Here is a 23804-nt window from a genome sequence, read left to right as displayed (position 1 = left end):
GAGAAGAAGTCATTGAAGAACAGAAAATGATTATTGAACCATCCTGACTAAAGTGTTTCTTTTGGTAAAAGACATAAGATGTGTTAACAATTGCTTAGTTTTTGAGAAGAGCACATTGGCACCGATTTATGAATTTGTGGTGTGAGAGAAAGACTCTTCTTTTGCCAAGCAACAAATTAAGGACAATTGACAGTTGCTTTCATTTATAAACAATCAGTTGGAAAGCAGTTGGCAGAGGAATATTCTCTTTGCCAAGGGAAAGGAGATTGAATGGAAAAGACTTTGGGCTCTATCATGACATGGAGGCGGTATCCCGGTGCCAATTGTGCCGGGATACCGCCCAACGCAATTTGCGTTACCGCAACTCAGTCCGGCGCAATTTGCCCTGGATCCCGAGTTGTGGGGGGTGGGTCAGTAAATCCCCATTGGGTCCATAGGACCCAATGGGTTTGGGGGCGCTATTACCACAGGTAGTAAAAGTGTAGAAAAGGGGTGGTAAGTGGACATTTTTACCTCCAGCAAAAAGCTGGAGGAAAAACTCCAACTTACTGCCCATCTCCTGATTGGGCTAGCCCTTAAATGCGGTGGCAATAGTGTAACCATCGTATTTAAGGGCTGATGCCCAACTTGTAATGAGGCCTTTTGTATGCTACACTGAGTGGAACGTTACTTTTGCACAGAACTTTCTTGAACTTTAATTTTGCTATAGAGATTCCTGAATTGGTGCAGGGGAAAATCCTTCTCACAATGTTTGCGTTTGAACTGCTATGGCATACATTACTCACCGTAATCTTATTTCTGATGATTGTATCTGATTAGATCCACATGCTGTACATACAGTCCGACATCTAGTGGTAATCGCAGAGTATTGTACATTCGTTCAAAGATCAGAAAGGGATGTCAACATGGGCGTGACTGTAACACCATCCCTAATGTGACATGTAGTGTACCCAAAATCCATCACGCGTCGAGGTCCCACCTGTTCTTTTTGTTGTGCCATGAGGGAGTCTTACAAAATGCGTGAGTGAGTACAGAAGAAGAGATGGTGTAAGATGTCTATGTTCCTTCTACTCCAAGAGGGGAGGACGGGTGGGCACATGTGAATCTAAACATATACAATCATCAGGAATAGTATTACATTGAGTAATGTATGACTTTCGATGCTTGTGAATCTGCTTAGAATCACATGCTGTGCATAGACTAGCGAGCAGTACCAGGAGATGGTGTTCAGATGTTTCAAGGAACAGTAGCCAAGAGATGTCTTAGCACAGACTGTCCCACCTGAGAATCAGAGTGTGTCTCTAAGCAATAATGTTGAGTGAAAGTGTGAACAGAACTCAAGGTAGCTGCTTTGCAATTAAAATCAAGAGGAACATTTGTAATAAAGGCTATATTAGCTCCTGTGCCTCGAGTATAGTGAGCTCTACATAGTGTGATGCATTTAACAATCCATTTAGAAACAGATGTTTTAGAGACCGGGTTAGCTTCTATACCAACAGCGACTAAGAATTAGCTTGTCTTTCTCAGTGGTTTTGTTTTTAATATACCAATGCTCTCCTAGCACCTAGTGTATGGAGGTTTCTTTCAGCTGAATTGGTGGGATTCCAAAAGAAAGTTGGACGTTCGATGGATTGATTCACATGGAACTTAGAAATGAATTTAGGCGCAAAGCGTTGGTGTGTGAGCAGTACCACATTGTCTTTATGAATAGTCACAAATGGGTCTTAAACAGAGAGCCTGCAGTTCGCTAACTTCTTATAGAGGTAATGGCCACTTGGAAGGCAGTCCTTTAGGTGAGGGCTTTAAGACTGGCCTTATACATTGGCTCAAAAGGAGTTCCCATTAATCTTGTGAGAACAACATTCAACTCAGGTATTAGGTTAAAAAAAGGAGGGGGATGCCTCTTTACCCCTTTCATGAATGCCTTAATTATTACAGGAATTTTCCACCATGAAACCTTGCTCTGAGACGTGGTGTATGCTGAGAGGACAGCAAGGTGAACCTTTAGAGAGTTGAAAACAAGTCCTGAGTCTAAGAGGCGTGTTAGAGAAAGGGGGCCTCATTACGAGTTTGGTGGTATCTGGGCAGTAAATATTTACTGGTCTGGCAGAATTACCGTCATACTACAAGTGGCGGAGTTAATCCCTATTTTTATAGAGTCTATTGGAATCTATGGGGAATTTTTGGTGCAATTACCTGCGGCGGAATTACTGCTACGGTAACTTTGCCGATTTCGTCGGAAAGCAGAAGGACTTACCTCCAGCATTGTGCTGGAGGTAAATCCCCCACTCCAGGGCCATACTGGTAGTATGGGGGTTCCGGGAAAGTGGTGGTAATTCTGTTACCGCCAATTTTTCCCTGCACCACCATACTTGTAATGAGGCCCAATATTTTTAGGTGATCAATAGGGTTGATGTCTTGAGTGTTGCACCAAAAGACAAAACGTTTCCACTTTTGGAGTAACAATAGCTGGTGTTCACTTTCCGTGCCTCTTTAAGTATGTCCATACATCTTTGAGGTAGTTGGAGGTGCCCAAACTCTATGACTTCAGGAGCCAAGCTGCTAAATTGAGTGTTTGGGGGCATGGGTGCAGTGTCTTCCCTAGGGCATGTGACAGCATGTTTTATGGGCATGGCAGTTTCCTGCGAGGTGAGACTGACAGATGAGATGACAGAACCATGGCTGTTAAGCCCACATTGGTGCCACCAGGATCAGCAGGACTTATTCCTGGTGCATCGTGTGCACTAGCCTGTTGAGAAGGGGAATCAGTTGAAAATAATAGGCTAATCTCCCAGACAATGTCATCCAGAGACAGTTCATTTTGGACCGTTTCTGAGGTGACCTGGAGGAGTAATCTGGGCATTGGGCATTCTCCGGAGTCGCAAACAGTCTGCTGGCATCTGTCACCACAGTTCCTGTAGAAGCGCTGTTCGTGTCACTGTGTCTATGGCCGCCAAGCAGGCTCCTCAGCTCCCGACTGCTCCTCAACTGTGCTTATCAGCGCTTCGCCAACGCTAGCTGGCAAGGAGGTTTTGTGGAAGAAGCCTGTCGTCTTCACAATGGAAACAAAAGAAACACTGCAGCAGGGTCTCGTGCAGCAACAGAGTAACGTGGCAACTGCGCTTATCAGCGATGTCACAACTTCTAGTTGTTATGATTCGGTTTTATGTCAAGGTCCTAAACCCAAGGATAAACCACCAATTCCTTTAACAACCTCTAATAAGTTTGAACACTCATTTAACTAACCAGATCAAGTTAACTGATTATAAAATCAACAAGAACATTTTCCAAGTGCCATAATGCCCATACTACGGGAGCGAGGAAGAGGAACTTAGAGTTGAAGAAAGATCATGAGTGCTCTAGTTGTTGGGGAAAGAAAGCACCTGAGCGGGATCTTTAAAAATATAAATAGACATCAGGTGCAAGGACAGAGGGAAGTTGATGGTGTAGTCGTGGAGGCAGTAGGACACTATGTGAAATATGCGGTAGATGCTGTGGAAATGTGGCCATGCGGAGACTGTACAGGGGGAAGCAGTTCTGAAGCCAGCCACGCCTTATGGGAGAGGCATTCCCAACATGCTGTGAACTGCTCCGGAATGGGAGACGCACCAGACATCCCAGAGAGCTGCCAGAGCTCCATTGAGAGCCTGCGCGCACGGCAGCAGTCAACACGAAACAGACAGAAGCAGAGAAGGCCCCGCCGAGAACTGCAGATGCACCAGCGAGTCAGGAGGAGACGCCAAGGCATACCGGTGAGTTGGCCTGAAGCAGGTGAACCCGTAGAGCGCCCCAAAGAAGACCGGTAGCTGAATAACTATTTTGAATACTGAACGAATGAACTATGCGAACTGGGCTCAACTCTCCTAATAAGGGATACCAATTTGGAGACCACTATAACCCACAATGCCAAAGCAAAAGAGGAGTGTTATTAAGGCTAACTGGGCATAACTCTCCTAATAAGGAATAACTCTACAATTACAGACCGTTGTCCCCTGCATTGCCAAAGCCAAAAAAGATTGATATTCAGGCAAACTGGGCAAAACTCTCCTAACCAGGGATACCAATTAGAGAACAATTGTAACCTGCATTGCCAAATCAGCAGAAGAGTGATACAAGGACAAACAGGGCGCAACTCTCCTAAAAAGGGATGCCAATTGGGAGACATTTGTAACCCACCCACCAGCAGCCAAGATGTTGTATAACCAGAAAACAAAGGCCGCAGGAGCAAAGCCCTACTTGCATGAGAGACCAAGGGGGAAAGAACTGTAGCCTGCATTGCATACAGCCAAAAAGTAAAAAACAGAACAATTATCCTTTGGGATGACACTTTGGGAAGAGATGTAATGCATCTTGTTGAAAGTCAAGGGACGCTAAAGAGAAGCAATTGTTGGTTCCAACCTCTTCGTTATGATTCTGGTGTGGAGAGTTTTGGGAACAAGCATTACCACAAAGTACAATTGTAGTAGACAAATCAATGTCTGGATGACCACATTCTGCAAAGACGTTGAGTAGAATATGTTCTTGCAAGTGCCACTCGGGTTCTACGAGTAGGTGAAAGTCTCTGCTGAGCACATCTGCCAGAAGATTGTGTTCCCCTGGAACATGTTGTGTTTGAGTGCCCACTTCCAAATGTTCTGAGACAGTTTGGATAGCCCTGGAGAGTGAGTGCCCCCGTTTGTTCAGAGAGTACATAGCCATGGTGCTGTCTGTGAGGAACATAACTCTTCTCATGTAGGTGTGTTTGGATGCTACTGATAGAGACCACAGTAGCATCGCCTTTAGAAGACTTTCCTTAGACCACCACTGCAGACTGAACGACGGCTGTCGAGACAACCACTAGGATCGTCCCACTGACGACTTGCCCGACACCATTGGCTCGAGAACCACTCCTGCATAGGGCGCATGCGCAGACGGGCGTGCGGAACCAAGAAGATGCAGGATGCCATCATTCCCAGGAGCGGCATGGCTTTCAGTACTGATACTCGACGACTGGCTACATAGTGAGGGATTTGGAACAACATGTTTTGAACTCTCTCATTGGAGGGCAAGACGAGGCAGTCTTCTGTCAAAATTAGTGCCCCTAGGAATTGCTTGACTTGTCTGGGGACCAGACTCGTCTTTTTCTCGTGGATTGAGAATCCCCGATTGAAAAGGAGATCTATTGTCTTTTATGTTCTCCAGACATGTTCCGTACAAGCCTCCAGTTATGAGCCAGTCATCGAGATAAGGGTACACTGGAATGGAATGCCTGCGGAGGTGAGCTGCCGCTAATGTGAATACCTTTGTAAATACCCTTGGAGCTGAGGAAATACCGAAGGGGAGTACCTTGAACTGATAGTGAGTGTTCTCAAACTTGAACCGGAGGTACTTTCTGTGCGCTGGCAACATTGAAATAGTTAAGTATGCATCATTCATATTCAATGTGGCCATGTAATCCCTCTGTTGCAGCAGTGGGATTACTTCCTGAAGAGTTGTCTTCCTGAACTTTTGAGGCTTGACATACATCTAAAACAGGGTTCATGGTTAGATCCTTTTTGGGTACAAGGAAGTATATTGAATAAATACCCTTGTTTACCTGAAGATGAGGGACGACCTTGATCGCTCCCTTTTCTGAAGGACCTGGACCTCTTCTAGCAGCATCTGTAGGTGTTCTGTAGTCATCTACTCTTGGGTGGATGGTAGCAGGGTGGTTACAGAAATTCTATGCAGTAGCCGTGGGCGACGGTTTTGAGTACCCACTGACCCGCAGTGATGCCCTCCCATGCATGGGTAAAAGATGGTAATCGCCCCCACACCGGGGAGACATGGGAGGGGACCCGTACTTCTGTGTCAGTTGATGGTCGGGGTTGGGGAGCCTCAGGCTGCAGAGTTTCTCGCTCTACCCTTTCTGTGCTGAAATCCCTGGTGTTGAGCGGACTGGAAGCCGCTGGAAGTACCGAGCCTGGAAAACCAAGGAGCCCCGCCTGCTCTGTAGTGACCTTGGAAGGAGCGGGAATAGGAATGCCCTTGAAAGGACCAACTGGTGTTAAAGGAGCCTCCTTGGACAAAGAGCTTGGCAGAGATCAGGTTTAACGATTTTAGTGTCTTGTGCTCTTTTTTGCAGTTTCCAGGGCCTCATCGACCGCCTTACAGAACAGAGCAGAGTCTTCCACAGGCTTGTTTATGAGAGAAGCCAGAGTCTCTGGCTTAAATCTTGAGGTTTTGAGTAATGTGTGGCACTTTAAAAGAGTTATTTGTGCGAGAACATGTCCCGTCTTCTCAGCCGAATCGAGTGTGTTTTTGAGGATGTTCTGCGTCACCTGACCCCGCACCTCAGCCACCACTGTTAAAGGGTTGTGTGGAAGTAGATTCTGGGATGTTCTGAAGGCCTTCCTGCACAAGTCCACATTGGGCATCGCTGTAGCTCGCAAGGAGCATGGTAATAATATTGACGATCCGAGTGCAGAAAGCAGCTAGTTAGTGATCCCTCTACCAAGAGAATAGAGCTTTTTACAATCCTTGTCTGGAGGAGACTGACGAGGATAGTGGCACTCCTGCCCCTTTTCTGGTGGTTGTTACTATTAGAAAAGAATTGATGTAGTCACACTGGGTGAGACTACATGTTGTAAATAGCGTCACGAGAACGCTGCGTACCTGTTCGTCCGGTTGGGTTCCTTGGTGATGAGGCCAGGCTGTCAGATGATCCGAGGAGACGTGACTGATGGCACGGGGAACCAGCCCAACACCAGCCCGAATGGAACCGGATTGGAGGTGAACCGGCTCCCAATGCCACGGGTTGGCTCACCCTTGATTTGCGTGGCGTCAGGACAGTGCAAGCACTGGCAGGGGGAGCCTCTGAGTAGAAGGTTCAAGGTCCACAGGAGGCAGGGTGATCCCGACGGAAGCTGATGAAGATCAGGAGACCAGAAGCAGAACAGTACCTCCAGGAGCGAAGACTAGGCAGCAAGAGGAGCAGGCTGTTAAACGAGATGAGCACGGGAACCAGAAGGAGCAGTGGGAACCCAGAGCCAGATGGAATCAGGAAGGACTGAGCCGGACAGGCAGGAAGGAATGACAGGGACCAGAACCAAGGAGGGCCAGCGGGAACTCAGAATCAGGAAGGTAGCAGGATGGAGGGAGCGAGGCAGAACAGGTAAGGAGACAGGGGTGCCCCAGGAGAACAAGGGCAGGAGGAAGACAACAGGAAAACGGAAAGGCAACACAAGGCAGCGAAGACACGATCCGTACAAACCGCCCACCAGCACCTGGGAGGCTTGCAACGCAAGCCGTGCCGCCTCCCAGGCATTGGATAACCCACAACAAGGCTTGAGCCGCAGATCTCCCCGCATCGAGCATCCTGCGCACCGCGCATGCACGGAGAGCGGACGCCCGCGCATGCGCAAAGCAGTGCGCACAGGAGACCCGAAAGCGCCCGAGACCCAGGACAGCCCCGGACCCCGAAGCCGAAAGCGGGGATACAACCTCCAGGACGGGGAGCGCCGTAGCGGGTAAGGAGACCCCAGGACAGGCGGCGTGACACTACACAACACTTATCTGCTTGCCATTACGTAACCCACCTTTTGGTATAGGTCTGTACTACACAAGTTGTTAGTGTGACTGAGCTGTAGAGCTGTAGCAATGAAACACGTAGTGGCGGTGAGTGGCAGTCTTGCAGTCTGCTGCTGCTATTCCAGTCTTTTGTCCCTGTCTACAGTGGGGGCGTATTCCTGAGACCACTTCAAAAACTCACTTACTCCGCGGAGCGGACGCGGCGTGGCGGTGAGTGGCAGTCTTGCAGTTATGCCAGGCAAGACGGCAAAGACGGCAAAGACTGTTAAGATGGCTGCCCCGCCGACTCCCTCTCTAGTCCTGGAAGATGACACAGGTCACTGTTTGAGGAGTTCTCGTTCCCGCATGGAGCCCCTAATTGAAAATACAAACATTACACCAGAATCCCAACAATCATCTGAACTCTCGAGTGTCGAGAATGTTGAAAACCGTTTGAACACGGGAAATGCCACGCTAATACTTCCCACAGACTCTTGTGGAAACCATAAAGCTCCAACATCGTGCGACGACCCGTAACAAAAACATACAAAGGACCCCCCCTTGGAGCAAAAACTCACCTTGATCGAGCCCTGCGGAGAAGTGTCCGCCTCTTCCATGTCCCCCGCCCGGACTCACGCTGGTACAGCTTCCCCCGGAGCTCTGCCGTCCCCCCGGAGGGGGGGCAGCGTGAAGTTCTCCGGGTTTGCCGGCCCGCACGTTGCCTGGACGGGCAGGAATGGACCCCTCGCCGGCCGCCCCTGGGTTGGGCTCCACCCAGGAGGGCGAGTCACCTGAGAAGCCGGCTAGGCAACTTGGTGACCGAGGGGTCGGTCTTTGCGGATCGAAATCGCTTGAATCGTTGAATCTTCATCTCCGCAGATACCTGGAGTCGTGTGTCCTGCGAATTCCATGGAAAGTGAAAGCACCAAAGACTCGGTTCCACCTACTACCGTATTAACGGTAAAAGCCCTGATCCATGCTAGTCCAGCGGCTGCTGAACCTACTGAAGCGCAGGGCTGCGCCACAAACAACGTTTAAATTACACCTTACACAGCCCACCATGAAAAGGACCAGAGTGCCCCACAAAATCCCCCCCCCCAAAAAAAAGACTACGGAAAGTGGGAGATTCGATTGAAGAAATCGAGGCCCCACACGAAATCAAAAAAACAATACAACCACCTGTAAGGCAAAGGGTGAGTCAAAAGCAGGGCAAGACCAACAAACGTGGCCGTGTGGGTCAAAAGGTTACAAGAAAGGGGAAAAAGAAACCTCAACCCCCCCTAAAATTACTATCAGACTTTTTTTGTAAACATTCCAAAGCAATACAAGAAAAATGCCAAGAAGTAACAGATGCCGAAATCCTTGAAGCAGTACATGAAAATACACCACCACGCAAGCAGCGTAAATTGGCTACTGCAATTGGAAAATCTTCTTTACCGAGAGGTGATGACTATCTCGCCCAAAAAATAAGCAAGGATAAATGGCAATTCACAGGAAAAACCCATCCTGTATGTGCACCCTTAAAGAGTGCCCTACCAACCTGCGAGCCAGAACCAGACATAAATCCTTCTTCCACGCTCTCCTTAACACCCTCGAAGATAAACAAAGAAACAGATACTCCTGAACTGCACGACCCCCTCCAGCACGAAGCACCAAACTGCAGCAAAAATGGCCTAGAAATTGAGTTGCAAGAAAGGAGTCCCATCCCAGATGGAAACATGAGGGTGGGAGCTTCCAACTCAATAAAGAGCCCCAACCCACCCCTCCTTGGGAAGAAGTCCCCTACTAGGTTAAATACACCTTTACAAAGTGATTCGACTTCTAATCGAGGATTAATGGTCATCCTGGCTGAGTGTGGCAACAGTACTGAGCAGGTGGAAAATTCAACACCCTCAGTCTCAGAAAAGATATACAGGCCAAACAAAGGAATTCCGGGAAACCCTTATGGGAACAAGCACATTCAGAAAATGAATAACAGACTGCAATTTGAGAAATCCTTAGACACTTTCTACACATATCTGGATAATTACAACTGCCCTCAAAGATATTCTTTAGACCAATTTAATAGAATGCCGCCTTTAACAGGTACACCAATAATGCGGCCACTATCTACAGGAAAGACCAGATCATCTTCTCAAAGCCAGCTGCACCTAAAGAAACGCAACTAAAAACAACAGATATGTGCACTCTGATGTCGGCAATAACGATAGCCTTAACACCTTTTACCAAATTGTACGAGACAATTCGGGACGCACTCAAAGATCATACGATGCTAACCAAATTGACCTTCCTTGAAGGGTATATCACAGCACTAGAGCTAAAGCAAAACCCTGTAGATCCCGTTTCAGACCAACGATTGCCTTTAGCTTCAAGCCCCCAAGAAGACGCATCGGTCATGAGACAATCATGTCAAACAAGGATACCTTCCAAGTCAGAAGGCACCCAAACTCTTCCTTTCATCAATTTAACATCAACACTGATTTCACCAACTGTAAAGTCTTTGACCCCCAAAGAAATCATAGGAGTAAAACCAAAACTCATTGTGAAATTAATACTTGAACCTATCTTCCATCAGCAGGAGACAGCAAAGGGCAAAAGGACACCACCCATACCACTTCTAAAGATTCCAACGGCACAGCCAAAGTCGAAATCAACAGTAAAAGAAGTTCAAGTGCCTCTTACTGAAGAAATTGAGATAATTAATCAATCCCCTAGAGAGAGATTGACGCCTTTCTAGGAAATGAAGACATGATGAACATCACGCAATATTTAACGGATTCGATTACAAGCTCACACCTGGAGTCCCAAGAAAACTTAGAAACTGCAAAAACGACTCCTCAACCTCAATTAACTACCAAAGGCGATTCTGAGTACCCAGAGTCCCCACTTCTCACCCTTGAGCATCGTAGACGTCGTGTGATCATGAGACGTCGGCGCTCCCGGTGCCAGCGGACTCGCGGTGCTTGGCCTTCTCAAAGGTCTTAGAAGACCGCTCGGACTTCTTCTTCTTCTCGCCTGACGGGCTCTTCCCTTCCAGCCAGTTGGCGAGACGCAGATGGCGGTCCTTCATGGTCCGCTCTGACATATTGCCGCAAAACGCACAGTCCTTCTCCACGTGCGTCTTGTCCTCATGCAGGCAGTAGAGGCAAAGGGAGTGTTCGTCCTCCTTAAAGACATTCTGAAGCTGGCATCCAGGGCAGACCCTGAACAGCTTTCCGGGCGTCGAGCTTCCCTTCTCCTGGGCCATGATCGAGATGGGCCTGAGAAACTTCTGGAGTCCTCCAAAAGCGTGGCTCTACGAAATCTTCACCCTTGAGGGGCGTAGAAGAATCCGACACGGGTCCCCGTTGATCGGATAAAGAAACGGTGGAGCTTGAGGCTCATTTGACCGAAAAAGAGAAAATGTTCCTAAGAAAAAACTCGAAAAAAGCACTAAAGCTCGAGCGCAATAGCACGAGGATCCCAACACATGAACGTGCGGTAAAAATCTGAAGATGGCTGCCAGGGGCGGGGCTTAGGGAGATGGCAGTCATTGGCTGTGGTCAGTATGACGCAGAGATCAGTCATTGGTTACTACTACGAAAGACAGATCAGAAACGAAACTGATACTGATTTTTCTTTAGCGAGGATTCCCAGCCTGACGACGGGGAATATTCATGAGCATGTGAATCCATGCCAGACCCCATCCTGGAGAAATGTTTTTTATTTTCTGATGGGCCCGAAAGAAGGATCTGGATGATCCAAAAAGCATAGGCCTTGCATTATGTTGCTCTTCTGTTTTTTGTTTTATATTAAAACACACTTTGCATTTTGTAACATGGTTATCATTTATTTCAGCATTTGTTACACTTCATTAAAATTCCAAGTAGCGAAGAAGATGGTTGCAATGGTAGCCACCACAATCAGGTGGTGACAGGCGATCTTCGGTTGGCGAACAAAGAAGCAGGCTCTGCACGGCTTCCGTTGGGATCAGAAGACTGAAAATGCAGGAGCAGGTGTCTTGTAACACAATATGAAGATCTTCGAAGGGCCAAGGATGTGCTCGGAACAGTGACGGCTGGATAGAGGTAGCCGAAGAGAGCTCGTCAGTCCACCGGGGGTGGTTCAGGGACACTTCTTTGCCTCAACAGGCACAGATCCACAAACAGGTGTTGAGACTGGTAGTTCCTATCGTTCCAGGGGTCATAACACTGAAGGCCTTCTTGCCATCAGGATAGAAGAGCAGGACTTCAGCAGGATTTGCTGGAGGTGATGCTGGTCAGCTGCAATAGTCATCCTTGGGTAGACATCTTGGCTCTAACGATCTGTCGTTGAATGGCTCCAGGAGTCCTCTTTTTATCCAATATCTGGACTGAAGCGCACACAGGTCCACCAATGGTAAGGATTTGCAAACTTAAAAACTGGCAGTGGCTATCCAATGATGGAGAGCCACAAGCCAAACATTCTGCCCTGCAACAAACATTCAGGGACTCGGATGTGGACTGGGACCAGACAGTCCCATACCACACATCCGGCCACACAGAGACTGCCACTTTGCTCGGGAAAGTCAAAGCTTTTCCCGGTAAATGGCATACAATATATGGCAATTTCAGACCCGAGAGGGCTAGAAAGAGGCCAAAGGACAACATGGCCTAAGGACAGCGAACATTTTATGCCATGGCCATTTTACAGCATATGGTACTCTTCACGGCACTATGGGGTAAAATGCAAAATTGTAGGAGTAAAAAGTCAAAAACACAGTAGAAAATTAAACACTGCCACCAGTCATTCCTAACAAATTGCTTTTGTAACTACAAAGTTACAAAAGAAAACATTTAAAGGATGCAAAGTGTCCTAACCACACAAGAAATCCACTAGGGGGCACATAGTCCCCAAGTACTGATAGTTTTATGGACTGATCACGCTCCCCATAAAAATGAGCACACAGCGAGGGAAGCAGAAAGCTTTATTTACCTGCAAAAATTCAGGTTGCTGATGATATTCTGGCGTACATCACTCATCTAGCAGTTTCGGTGCCAGCTCTCTTAACCACCATTGTAGACAATGGCACGCTTTGGGGTTTTCGTATTAACTTGAACAAGACCATGGCCCTTTGGTTGTCGGATGATTCCACCTTCTCCCCATGTATCTTAGCGGATCATGGTATCCAATCACAAAGGTACGGCATCAAATACCTGGAAGTGACAACAACTAGGCTGTTTAGTGACCTTTACAAGGCTAATTACCTGCCATTATGGGAAATAATCACAAAGGATTTACGAAAATGGGCCAAGATCACACTCTCCTGGGCAGCCAGGTTCACAACCATTGAAATTAACATCCTGCCGAGGTTGGCATTCTTGTTCCAGTCGCCAACAGTTATAATCCCAGCTACCTTTCGCATAGAATTTTAAAAAACGCCCCTGTCCTTCTTGTGGGTAGGTAGAGACCCCAAATAGCATACACCTCCATGATCCTTCCAATAGATAAGGGTGGCATGGGCTACCAGACTTCTATGAATATTTCAGGGATTCGCAGCTGAGAATCTTACTAGACCACCCAAGGGAGAATGCCGAAAAGCAATGGGTATCCTTAGAAAATTGTCTTTTTTCACCAGTAACACTAGGGGGGTGGCTGTGGGTCCCCCAAAAGCACTTGCCGCACAGGATAGGCACGCACCCAGTACTTGCAGCTTTTTGGTCCCTTTGGCGGAAATTCAAGGACATGGCAGGTGTCACATCATGGTCATCCCGCTTAGTTATGTCAAAGATTTAATAACATACGCTAATCGCTTTAAACCCTTTGACGAGGCAGGTCTAGTTAAGAGTGGGGCAAAAGTGGAAGGAGGATGTCTTCCTGACTAAGGATGAGCTCGAACAGGCCCTGCAAGTAGGTCCCATACAACCTTTACTGTACATAGAACTCAAGGGCGTATTGTTAGATCCGCACTGGAACAAGAGCTGCAGTGCCCGTTGACACCCTTAGAACACATACTCACACACAAGGAGTCCAGGGGGCTTATATGTTGACTATATGCTTCCTTGCTTGACAGCGGGCACTTAGCCAGGCCACACAAGCAAGCACTCTGGTTTAGAGACCTGGGGCTGGAAGTAGATGCTGAGGTATGGGTCACGATTTATAGGGCAGTGTGGTCCTAAACAATAGCAGTTCAATACAAAATGCATACCAGTAGGCTATTGTTTCGGTGGCAACTAACCCCTCAGATGCTTGCTAAAATGTGTGAGAGTTCCAGTTGCTGGAGGGGCTCTACCACCATCTGAAAAAACTGGCACCAGTGGTGGAGCTGTCCTATGTCGCAACTATATTAGTAGGAGGTTCTGGGCTGGATAAACGCCATAGATGTGATTACCAGGATTCAGTCCCCTCTGTCAAAACCAGGGAGGATGGCCATTCACAGATAACAAATTTGCCAAGAAACCTGATTTTAGAAGAACAAGTTTGTCTCACAATACACTGAAAAAGAAGCCATCTCGGCACAAAACATGAAAGTTTTGACAAGGCCCACGAGACATATGAAAAGGAGAGCCTCACGGCAGCGCTGTTGGTAAACAATGCGTATGTAGACATGGAGTGGCTTCCTTTCCTAGAATATTATAGGGCCGAAAGGCCGGGGAGGGGAGGCATGTGGGACGAAAGATGGAAAGAAAATTGGTAAATCCAGGCCATATCCATGGTAAACTTGTGGTGCGGAAAGCGTGCATGCGATGAACGCTAATGAGCAGTGTGAAGGCATCATGAAGCAAGATACGGACAAAAGATTAAAAATTCAAACCAAATGATTTTATTAACTTAAAGGCATGGTCTAGTAAAAATTGTTATTGTCCCTACGGGTCGGCCATGTTTTTTTAAGCCTAAGTGGCTCGATTTTAGAAAACTTTCCTATGGACCTTACCCGGGTTTTCGTCCATTAAACGCACGCGAAAACAGGCACCAGGGAGCTGCCATTTTGTGATAATCCTATCACTTGCCGCATCGCCCTGGCTGACCTGCTTCTGCGGCACTAAATCAATTCCCCCGCCCCTGAGCCTGTCATCAGCAGACTCGTACCGCCCATTTCCCAACGCCAAAGCACGTCTTGTGTCAACATTCGCTGCGCTTCAGCTAATGACGTGTCGCCATGGAAATGGCAGGAGGCCTCTTTCCTCAATAAGTATAAACAGACCGTTTCACAACACACAGCAGCAGATTTTCGATTCCATTCCTCTCTCTGTGTTACTTAGAGTATTTTGTGAATCGTTTCTGTGCTCTGGTCAGCTACCTTCGCCGCTTGTAGCCCGTGTGAACACCTGTACCATCTCGGTAAATTATTTTACTTTGTTTACCACACAATGGCTACAATAATGCCCTACATGTACGAGCCCGAGTATACCGAGGAGGAACTACTGGACGGCAGTTGGCAGGACGAATCAACAGATGAAGAGCCTGGGCCTAGTCGCATGGACGGCGTCTCCACCTGGTGCACATGCAATCGGTGCAAGCTAATGCCAACCGAGGAGGAGAACTGCTGCTGCCGAGAAAACTCTGGATGCCTGGCTTACATTTCGGAAGGGGAGCCACGACCGCAATGCATCACTGAGCTGCCAGACTTCAGGGCAGCCTGCCTCACACGGGCCGTGTTGAGAATAATGATGGTGCTTATGCACGAACTTCGCGCAACTGTTCGTCCTCGTAATCCGAGTAACGAGTAAGTATACTCTGCTTGTCATGCCACTCCTATTTCATGGTCTTCTACTATATCCAAAATTATATATTCATATCATAGTAACGCATGAAAGTCGTTCAATAGTGTGCATTGTCTAGATAGCATTTGTCCGTGCAGAATGCCATTAGTTGGATGAAGGCCTAACTTGTCCTATACAAAGGTGGGAGTTCACTACCTTAATGAAACTAAGTAAAGTCTGAGTAAGAAAGTTCCACTTAAAATTCTGTCTGTGTCCAAAACCTATACTTGCCCTCACAACTAAAGCTAAACAATGTGTATGGATGTCAGCAATAAAAGAAAGTGTTCCAAACAAAGTTCTGAGCTTCTTCCAGCTCCCAACTTACTTGTCAGCTCCACATCCCCAAGTTCAAAATAAGACAGTTCACTTGTACTTGCTCTCAATCTTTCAATATTCAACAGTAGCTCCAGGCCTACTTCATACTCCTTCTGGTTTCTTATCATTTAAATCAGATTGCTTTTTCCTGTTTCACGTCAGCAACTTCTTTGGCTTTCACAATTGGGGCTGCCTGGTCTAGGTGCAGTTGTCAGACCATTACAGGTGGCGCAACCAGGAACCCAAGGCTCTCTAGCCCACGCAGGTTCTTCTGCATCTGTACCTTTGTGATGGTTCACACTCACATGGCTTCTCTTTGTCAGCCTCTTGGCTTTGGAACAGTGTGTTCTCCCCTTCTCCAATCTTTTGGCCTTGTCACAATGTGTTTTCATTTGCAGTTCACTTTGGGGTGGTTTTTGTTCCTTCACCACCTTACTTTCGTTTTCTCTAGCAATTCTCAATAGTTGCTTTCTTTTATGCCTTATGCGGCTCGTGCTTTGCTTTCACTAGGCATCGAGTGACTTTTACTCACACTTGTCATCAAGGCACCTCTCTTTGCTAAAAGCCCTCCTTTAGTTTGGTACATTTTCATTCTGCAGCTTGTACTAGATATTGTGCATGTAGTTCCATTTTAACCTGTGACTTCAGGTTAATTTCATCTGGCGTACACTTTTCCATAAATTTGGTTTCTGATTCGGCGTTCTCACAGCCCCAGGAGCACCCTGGTTCGAGTGACCTTCCCGCTACACTCACCGGTCCCTGGCGTCTCCTCAGGGCAGCTGTGCTCTCCCTTTCGGCTCTGCCGACACATTTGCTTTCAAGTGCGATCTCTGCTCGCACTTCACTTCCTTCACTGACACGTTTGCTTTCACATGCAAGCCCTGCTTGCACTTCGCTTTCTCCTTGGACCTCGCCGGCAGCTCCGCTCTCTCTCTGCGGAAACTGACCGTCACTTTTTTTCTTTCTTCTGTGTCCACAGCTATGGCTGCGGACCTCTGACCATGGAGGCTTCCCCACCTGTGGCCTTCTTACGGTCCACCCGGCCCTTGGCTCCACAACTTCCTGGGGTTGTATGCCGGTGTCCTGGTTCTCCCTGCAGGGCCAACCACGGCTGCCACCTCGCACACAGGATTCCCTGCTGGTCCCTATGCTGCTCGTCTCCTCCCTTCTTATACACCTGAAACCCCTTGACAGGTTGCAGGTGTGAGTTCCCAATTGTAATTGCCTGACTGCAATTAGAGGAGAACCTGGGACATGCCTGACCTTCACAATACTCTGCATGCCTCTTCCTCGTCTCAGTACTAGAGTGGTGAAATGACTTACTAGTGTTCACTACTCCTAGTCGGCTCTTCCTCGTTCCAGTACTATAGTAGTTTGAATGAGGAAAAACGCGGGGAGATGTTTTACAATAGACCATAAAAGCTGGGGGAGGGTTGGGTTGGTTCTCATAAGTGAAAGAGGGATACCATGTCTCGCCTGTGGATACTGTCTTGCCAATCCCCAAGGACCCTTCACCCAGGTGATCCTACCTCTTCACCATCCCCATGGTCAGGATCCAAAAGCGAAGGCCTTTCCATGGCCACCTGAGAAGAGGATCCAGGGGGAGTAGGTGTGAGGATACCATCAGGTTTCTCACAACAGACAACTGTCGCTCTCATGTTCTAGTTTTCAAGCAGTCGCTGATCGACTATTACTGCTTAAGCTCCTGCAAAGACGATGTCTCTGCTAAGGTGGGGTTGCTGGGGAGGTTAGGAGGGTGTTACGATTGGGGAGAAGGACCTACGAGGGGTTAGAGGTTGATCGCTGAAACTAATAACACGGGTTTGACTTGACTGTTTGAGTTGTCTTTTTTGTCTTACATGGTCAGTGATGCATAACTCGACACTGTTTATCTGATATGTGTTTTGCTGGTCCTGACTCAATCTTAAATAAAACTCTAATAAAAAAAAAAAACACAAAACAAAAAGAAAGGGTTTCCCATGGAGGTCTATGGGAGAAAAGCAGCAAATAGAAAATGTTCCTAACAGGCGTAGTGGGCGCTGACAATCCCAGAGTTTCCACCCCTTAGATTTCATCTTCTGAAAAGAAGCATGAAGCTATCTCGCAGTCAGCGCCAGGAATAAGTCCAGCTCTGTGGAGGAGTAGATGCCGCTGGCCTACTGCATATTAGTGACTAGGTCCATCGGATCCTCTTTCTCGCTGTGGAATTCTCCCCAAACAGTACCGTCACATCCTGAGGAGGTGGGAAACAGTCTCCCATTATCTGCGCAGGACTTGAAGCCAGAGGCCTTCCAGGGGTTAGGCATGAAGCAGTCACAATTATTTGCTTAAGAAGCCGGCTCTACCACAGTGCATGGTGTGATGAGTCCAAGGATAACGTCCCTTTTCGTTGGCAAACACTCACATATCACATCAACCAGTACACCTGGCTAAAATAACACCAGTAATGGGAAGATATAGTACTGGGACGAGGAGGCCCTGTGGGGATGAACAAAACAGACAGCGAAATCATAATGAGTGGTCTAGTCTTGTCACAAGCCCTGAAATCAAAAGGGGAATAACAACCGAAGATGGAGGGACTATCGATGCAAGAAGTAGTAGCAGCAGCAGTAGTAGTGGAAGAAGTCGCTATTGTAGCAGTGGAAATGGAGGCGCCGCCATGGCCTTGCAGGTGCGGCGCCACTAGGCAGCGGCCTCATCTCTCAGGTGGACTTCGAGGGTGCAAGAGGATGTATGAGGGGGAGGGGAACGGCAACACGGGCCAACCTTACCTGCATCCGGTGGGGGGACAATGTATATAATTGGGTCTGGCCCAGGAATCCTCCTCTTCAGCAGTTGGAGTGGACGGTGAAGTTGTGAAAGTTGTCCAGAGAGAGGGTCGGAGAAAAGAAAGAAACAGTAGTGAGAGAAGTGACGTTTACTACAGTGAACCCGTAGTTAATGTGGGGAACGGGAGAGCAGTGACGAAAGAAGGCCCAGAGGAGTTTTGGGCCGGCCCGCCGCCTTTCTGTAGCAGGAACTGTCTGCACCATACCGCAGGTGATACTCCGAGGCAGAGCGAGTGGCAGCCCTGCAGGCTCCCAAGTGACCGACGTCTGAGCAGAGGCGGTGCTCACCAACAGACCTGGATGCCGTGGCAAGCAGCAACTAAGGCAAAGTGCCTGCAGGTTGAGAGTATTACCTGTCGCGCTGGACCAACAACTGCGTCTGGGCTGCAAGATCTCCAGAGGAGTTTGGAGAACTTGGACTTTGTTAGCTGGTGTCGGCGACACAGAGCGAAACGAGAGCAGAGCCACAGCCTGCGACTAAGGAGGACCCCGGAAGAACCCTGCTTCGCCGATTGCTATAATCTCGGAGTCAGAGCGGCGCGATCAGAGCAGAAAGGGGAGTCCCACGAGGCACGACTCCAAGCTACCTCGGGACAAGTCATATGCAGCAAACCAAAGCAGGTACCATTGGCGGGGGACAAGGAGGGGTCTGAGAGCAACACAAGAGTGGTGACAAAGCAGGTGGGAGGCATCTAAAGCCCAGAAGAATATTCTACACACTACAGCCCTAGAGGTTGGTGAATGGGAAGAGGGAAACCAATCTTGCAGAATAAACGACATAATCCAGACACCACACCTGTGCCGGAAGAGAGAGAGAAAGACCACTACTCTTCTTTGTCCCAGTGATTCTGGGAAATAAAATTGGCAGTACTTGGCAAGAGAGTAAGCCAAGTCTGTCAGTGACAAAAAACGCTATTTAGGCAATTGCTCACTTTAATCAAACAAGTGGAAAGACCAGGGGAAGAGGATTGTCCCCCTTGGCATTATTGGACCTCGGTTCAGGGGGGAAAAAAAATCACTTTGCCCAGGAGGAAGCGGACCACCAAGTACCGACACTTTAATTTGAGATCTGTGGAACTTAGTTTTGGTGCACAATTAATTTGTTTGGAACTTATGTTTTGAAAATTAAAAGGCTGCAGATGAGCAGCCAAGAGTGACTTTATTTTCCCTTTTTTGCATCCTTTTGTCGAAGTCAGAGTGTGAGGGACAGACTAGGTTTTGGACACAGGACGGAGAATATTGTTTTGGGACATTCTGACACCGACCGTTCAACAGTTAGTTGTGTTAAGGAAGGGAAACCTCTCAGTTTTAGGGCTAGGGAGGCATTTTTTCAAACCTCATTATTATTTGAACAAAAGTGTCGGCAAGAAAGCTACCACCTGTGTCTTTCTCCTATGTTTGACTCCTCACAAGGGAAAAAAGAAACTGAGGTCATACAGTTGGGCTGTTGCATGTATGCTGGCCCTGGCATCATGTAGGGTGTGGGGCATATAATATTGCGGAGTGGAGCCACAATGCCCCCCCCCCGGTGGTGAAAGATTTTGCAAAGGCAGTTGGCACTGGACACAGAATATCATAGATGAGGAATCTGTGGGAGGAAGGAATCAATTGGAATTGACATTTGAATGTTAATTTAAAAGCAAAGTATAGTAAAGCAACAATACACATACCTTTGTTGCCTTTCTATTTTAGCAACCATTTTTGGATTTAGAACAGCATCTTCAATCTGAGTTTGTGACAGACTAGCTTGCAAAGAGAATGTTTGCTGTATCTGCTGAACCTGTTTGTTCTTGCTGCTGCGCTGAAAGGCAGTTATAAGACGACGCAGGCGTGTAGTCAAAGCAGACTGGGTTGGCCAGCATGTCTTGTCTCCTTCCAACCCATGGCAATCTGTAAAAAGTATATAAAAATAATGACTTGAGATGAATTTGATCTGAAAACACACAACCTGGCCCCTTCTTTCTTTGTATTTGTGTGTCTCATTATAAACTGTACAGTGACATCAAGAGAAAGAGGCACTGCACGTTTCTGTATGCATGGCAAACCCCAATCTTAGATCAGCGTTTCGTGGAATAACATTATCATTTAAGGGTCACAATGTGAAAATGACACTGGCCACCCGCATTCCATGTCCATTTATTTGAGTGAGTGTACATGGTGAAATGCAAGTGCAAGTTAGAACATGATATGCATTGGTACGGGAACAAGGCAGTGGGTTTTAGACTTGTTTGCAAGGTTTGCCTAAATGAATCTGTACCTACTTGCTGGCAGAGTAGTGCATGTATGGTAACATGTCTGTAACCCCATAGAGTATCCTGGGGGTTGGTTTTTAATGTAACGCATTGTACCATGTTGTAACATAAAATTGTAACATCTCTGCCTGCACATTACTTGTAGGAGATTTGAAAGCATTTAAATGTGTCAAATAAAACTTGAAGGGAGTTTGGATTAGCAGAGTCTGCTAATCTGCTTAGATGGGATTCTTAACTTTAGCTTGCATCACATCTAGACAGGATTATGAAGGTTAGCATGTGCCACACAGATGGAATTCTCAACTTTAGCCTGCGTCAAATCTATACAGAATTATGCATGTTAGCATGTGCCACACTTATATGGAATTCTTAACTTTAACTTGCGTCACATCTAGACAGAATTATTAATTTTAGCATGGGCCACACTGAGATGGAATTCTTAACTTTAGCTTGTGTCGCATCTGGACAGAAGTGTGAATGTTAGCAGGCACTGCACTTAAATGAAACTGTGAATGATGACGGGTGCCACACTTGGATGGAGTACTGATCACTGGCCTGCCTCGCATCTGGACGGAATGTTGAAAGTTAGCAAGTGCCACGCTCGGATGGAATAGTGAATGATAGCAAGCATCACACCTAGACATAATTGCAAGGACAGCAATGCCAACTAACCAATCCACTAACAATTTCATCCCTCTGCATACACCTCTCAAACTCTAACCAAACACAATCACAAGCCTAAAACACAGCAATCCGCACAAATGTCACTACACTGCAACAAAAAAACAAAACACACATAGAATTGCACAACAGCACACTAAGACTGCCAACCGTAAAACACCCCAAGCCCAGCCAACGGACCCACCGAATTGAGGCTGCCAACAGCACATCACTGCTCTCTTGCACTTTTCCATCTTATTCCCACTAACTCAACCTCCCCCCCATCCTTTTTTCAGAGCCGCCAGAGGCCCATTCCGGTGGTGATAGTGTGTACTACAAATATCCTTTAACATAAACATGACCGACACATGCTCTGCTGGCTCCACCGTTCGTGGTCGGTTTCATGGATCCACGGCAACCTGCAGTACTCAAGCTTGGTTCCACAAATCATACAACACAACACAGAGTGAGTAGCAGGCCAGAGTCAGTAGGGCCTCCAGTTTTCCAGGCATGATGCTTCTGGGTGCCATTTGAGGCCGGGCGGGCCAGTGCGAGCACAAGATGACAGCCGCCAGTGGAATGTGCAGCGATCAGAGCAGCAGATGTGAGTTCTGTGGTGCACTACGCAGGCAGATGGTGCTGCAGGTAGCCTGATACCACCTATCATCACTGGGAGAGGGATGGAACAAGTTCCTTACCTGTAACTGTTGTTCTCCAGCATGTGTCTGGCATGGATTCACATGCTCATTAATAGTCCCCGTCGTCAGGCTGGGAATCCTCGGTAAAGAAAAAATCAGTTTCGTTCAGAACTGTCTTTCTACTAATAACCAATCACTGGTCTCTGGGTCATACTGCCCCCAGCCAATGACTGCCCTCTACCTAAGCCCCTCTTCTGGCAGCCATCTTCAGATTTGGTAGCACGTAAAGTGGCAGTAGGACCAAGAAAAGAGCCGCAGAGGGGTTGGAGGGAGGGTTCGCATGTGAATCCATGCCAGACCCATGCTGGAGAACAGTTACAGGTAAGTAACTTATTCCTTCTCCAGCATGGGGTCTGGCATGGATTCACATGCTCATGAATACAAGAATACATAGCAGTACACACATGCACAACCACGGGAGATGGCAAGGCTCAACATTGAGCATTTCAACAACTCAACATTAAGCATCTCTTACCTCCTCACCAGGCTCACCTTCAAGCTAACAAGTTGCGCAGCACGGCTTGGCCGACTCTGGACTCCTCCCTGGAATCCCAGTCGACGCAGTAGAATTTCATGAAGGTGTGCGTCGACCTCCACGTAGCAGCCCTGCAGATGTCCAGCAGGGGCACACCAGACAGGAACTCCGTAGAAGCAGTGATCGCTCTGGTCGAATGGGCTATCTGACGGCTGGGCAACGGTCGGTTGCCATGATGCAGCCAGAGAGCCATCTGGAAATGGAAGCCTTGGAGAGGGTCTTCCCTTGGTTCACAGGGCCAAAGTTCACTAACAGCTGTGATGTCTTCCGAAAACTGTGCGGTCCACGTAGAACTTCAGCGCTCTAGCCACATCCAGCGAGTCCAAAGTCCTCTCAGCAGGCAACAAAGGTGACAGGAAAACAGGCAACACCAAGGGCTCGTTGAGATGGAAGTCCCACGGCACCTTGGGCATGAAGGAGGGGTGCGTCCTCAGCACTACCCTCGTTTCGTGGAATGTCAGGTACGGGGGCTTACAGGAGAGGGCCTGGATTGCTCCCACTCGTGGTGCGGAGGTGATGGCCACAAGAAACTCTGTCTTCCACGATAGAAATTTCAGCTGCGCCGAATGCAAAGGCTGGAATGGCGGACCCATGAGCCTGGTCAGCACCATGTTGAGCTCCCATGCCAGGGCCGGAGCCTTCTTTACTTTTCTTTATAACATTTGTGTTGCGCAGCCATAGACCCGTGGGTGTGAGGGCGCGGACAAAGACAAACATAACAGAAAACAGGCAGAAGGTATCCTGAGGTCAGGGAGTTGCCGGAGAAAGGATATCAGATGGATGCTTATTTAAAAAGGAGTGTTCTTAAACGCTTTTTGAAATTACTCAAAACTGAGGAATTACTCAGGTGACTAGGCAGGGCATTCTAAAGTGCCGGGGCCGCAAACCCAAAGGCACCCAATTGCACTTTTTTGGTTTTAGATCTTGGCTGGTTAAGGAGGTTAAGATTGTTAGATCGTAAATTTCTGAGGCAGGGTTTTTTTATTATATACCTGTGTAAGTAAGGGGGCATCATTCCCTTAAGACATTTGAAGGTGATAACCAAAAGTCTAAAGGGTATCCGAGACTCCACAGGGAGCCAGTGCAAGGCTCGACATCCTTCAGAGACATGGGCTCTATACGAGAGTCCCACTATGACTCTGACCGCGCCATTCTGAACCACCTGGAGACGATTGACAGTGGATTTAATGGCGCCTGCTAGCAGACTGCAGCAATAATCCAATTTGGCTCATACAATCGCTCGGGCGATAGACTCGGCATTCTGTTGA

At 47.7% G+C, this 23804-nt stretch overlaps 1 protein-coding gene across 8 annotated transcripts in view; it reads right to left on the bottom strand.

Annotated features, from left to right (window-relative positions):
* Positions 1 to 23804, bottom strand: part of CHD9 (chromodomain helicase DNA binding protein 9) — a 3201601-nt gene that overhangs the window by 617776 nt on the left and 2560021 nt on the right. For all 8 annotated transcript variants that reach the window (XM_069639531.1, XM_069639523.1, XM_069639522.1 and 5 more), the window contains one exon: positions 20062 to 20281. In XM_069639531.1, the coding sequence (XP_069495632.1) occupies positions 20062 to 20281 (220 nt within the window). The remainder of the gene's footprint in view (positions 1 to 20061; positions 20282 to 23804) is intronic.

This window comes from Ambystoma mexicanum, chromosome 1q (assembly GCF_040938575.1).
Source record: "Ambystoma mexicanum isolate Mex_15411 chromosome 1q, UKY_AmexF1_1, whole genome shotgun sequence".
In the NCBI taxonomy this organism is placed as follows: domain Eukaryota; kingdom Metazoa; phylum Chordata; class Amphibia; order Caudata; family Ambystomatidae; genus Ambystoma; species Ambystoma mexicanum.
This window is presented reverse-complemented; position numbering and strand designations above follow the sequence as displayed.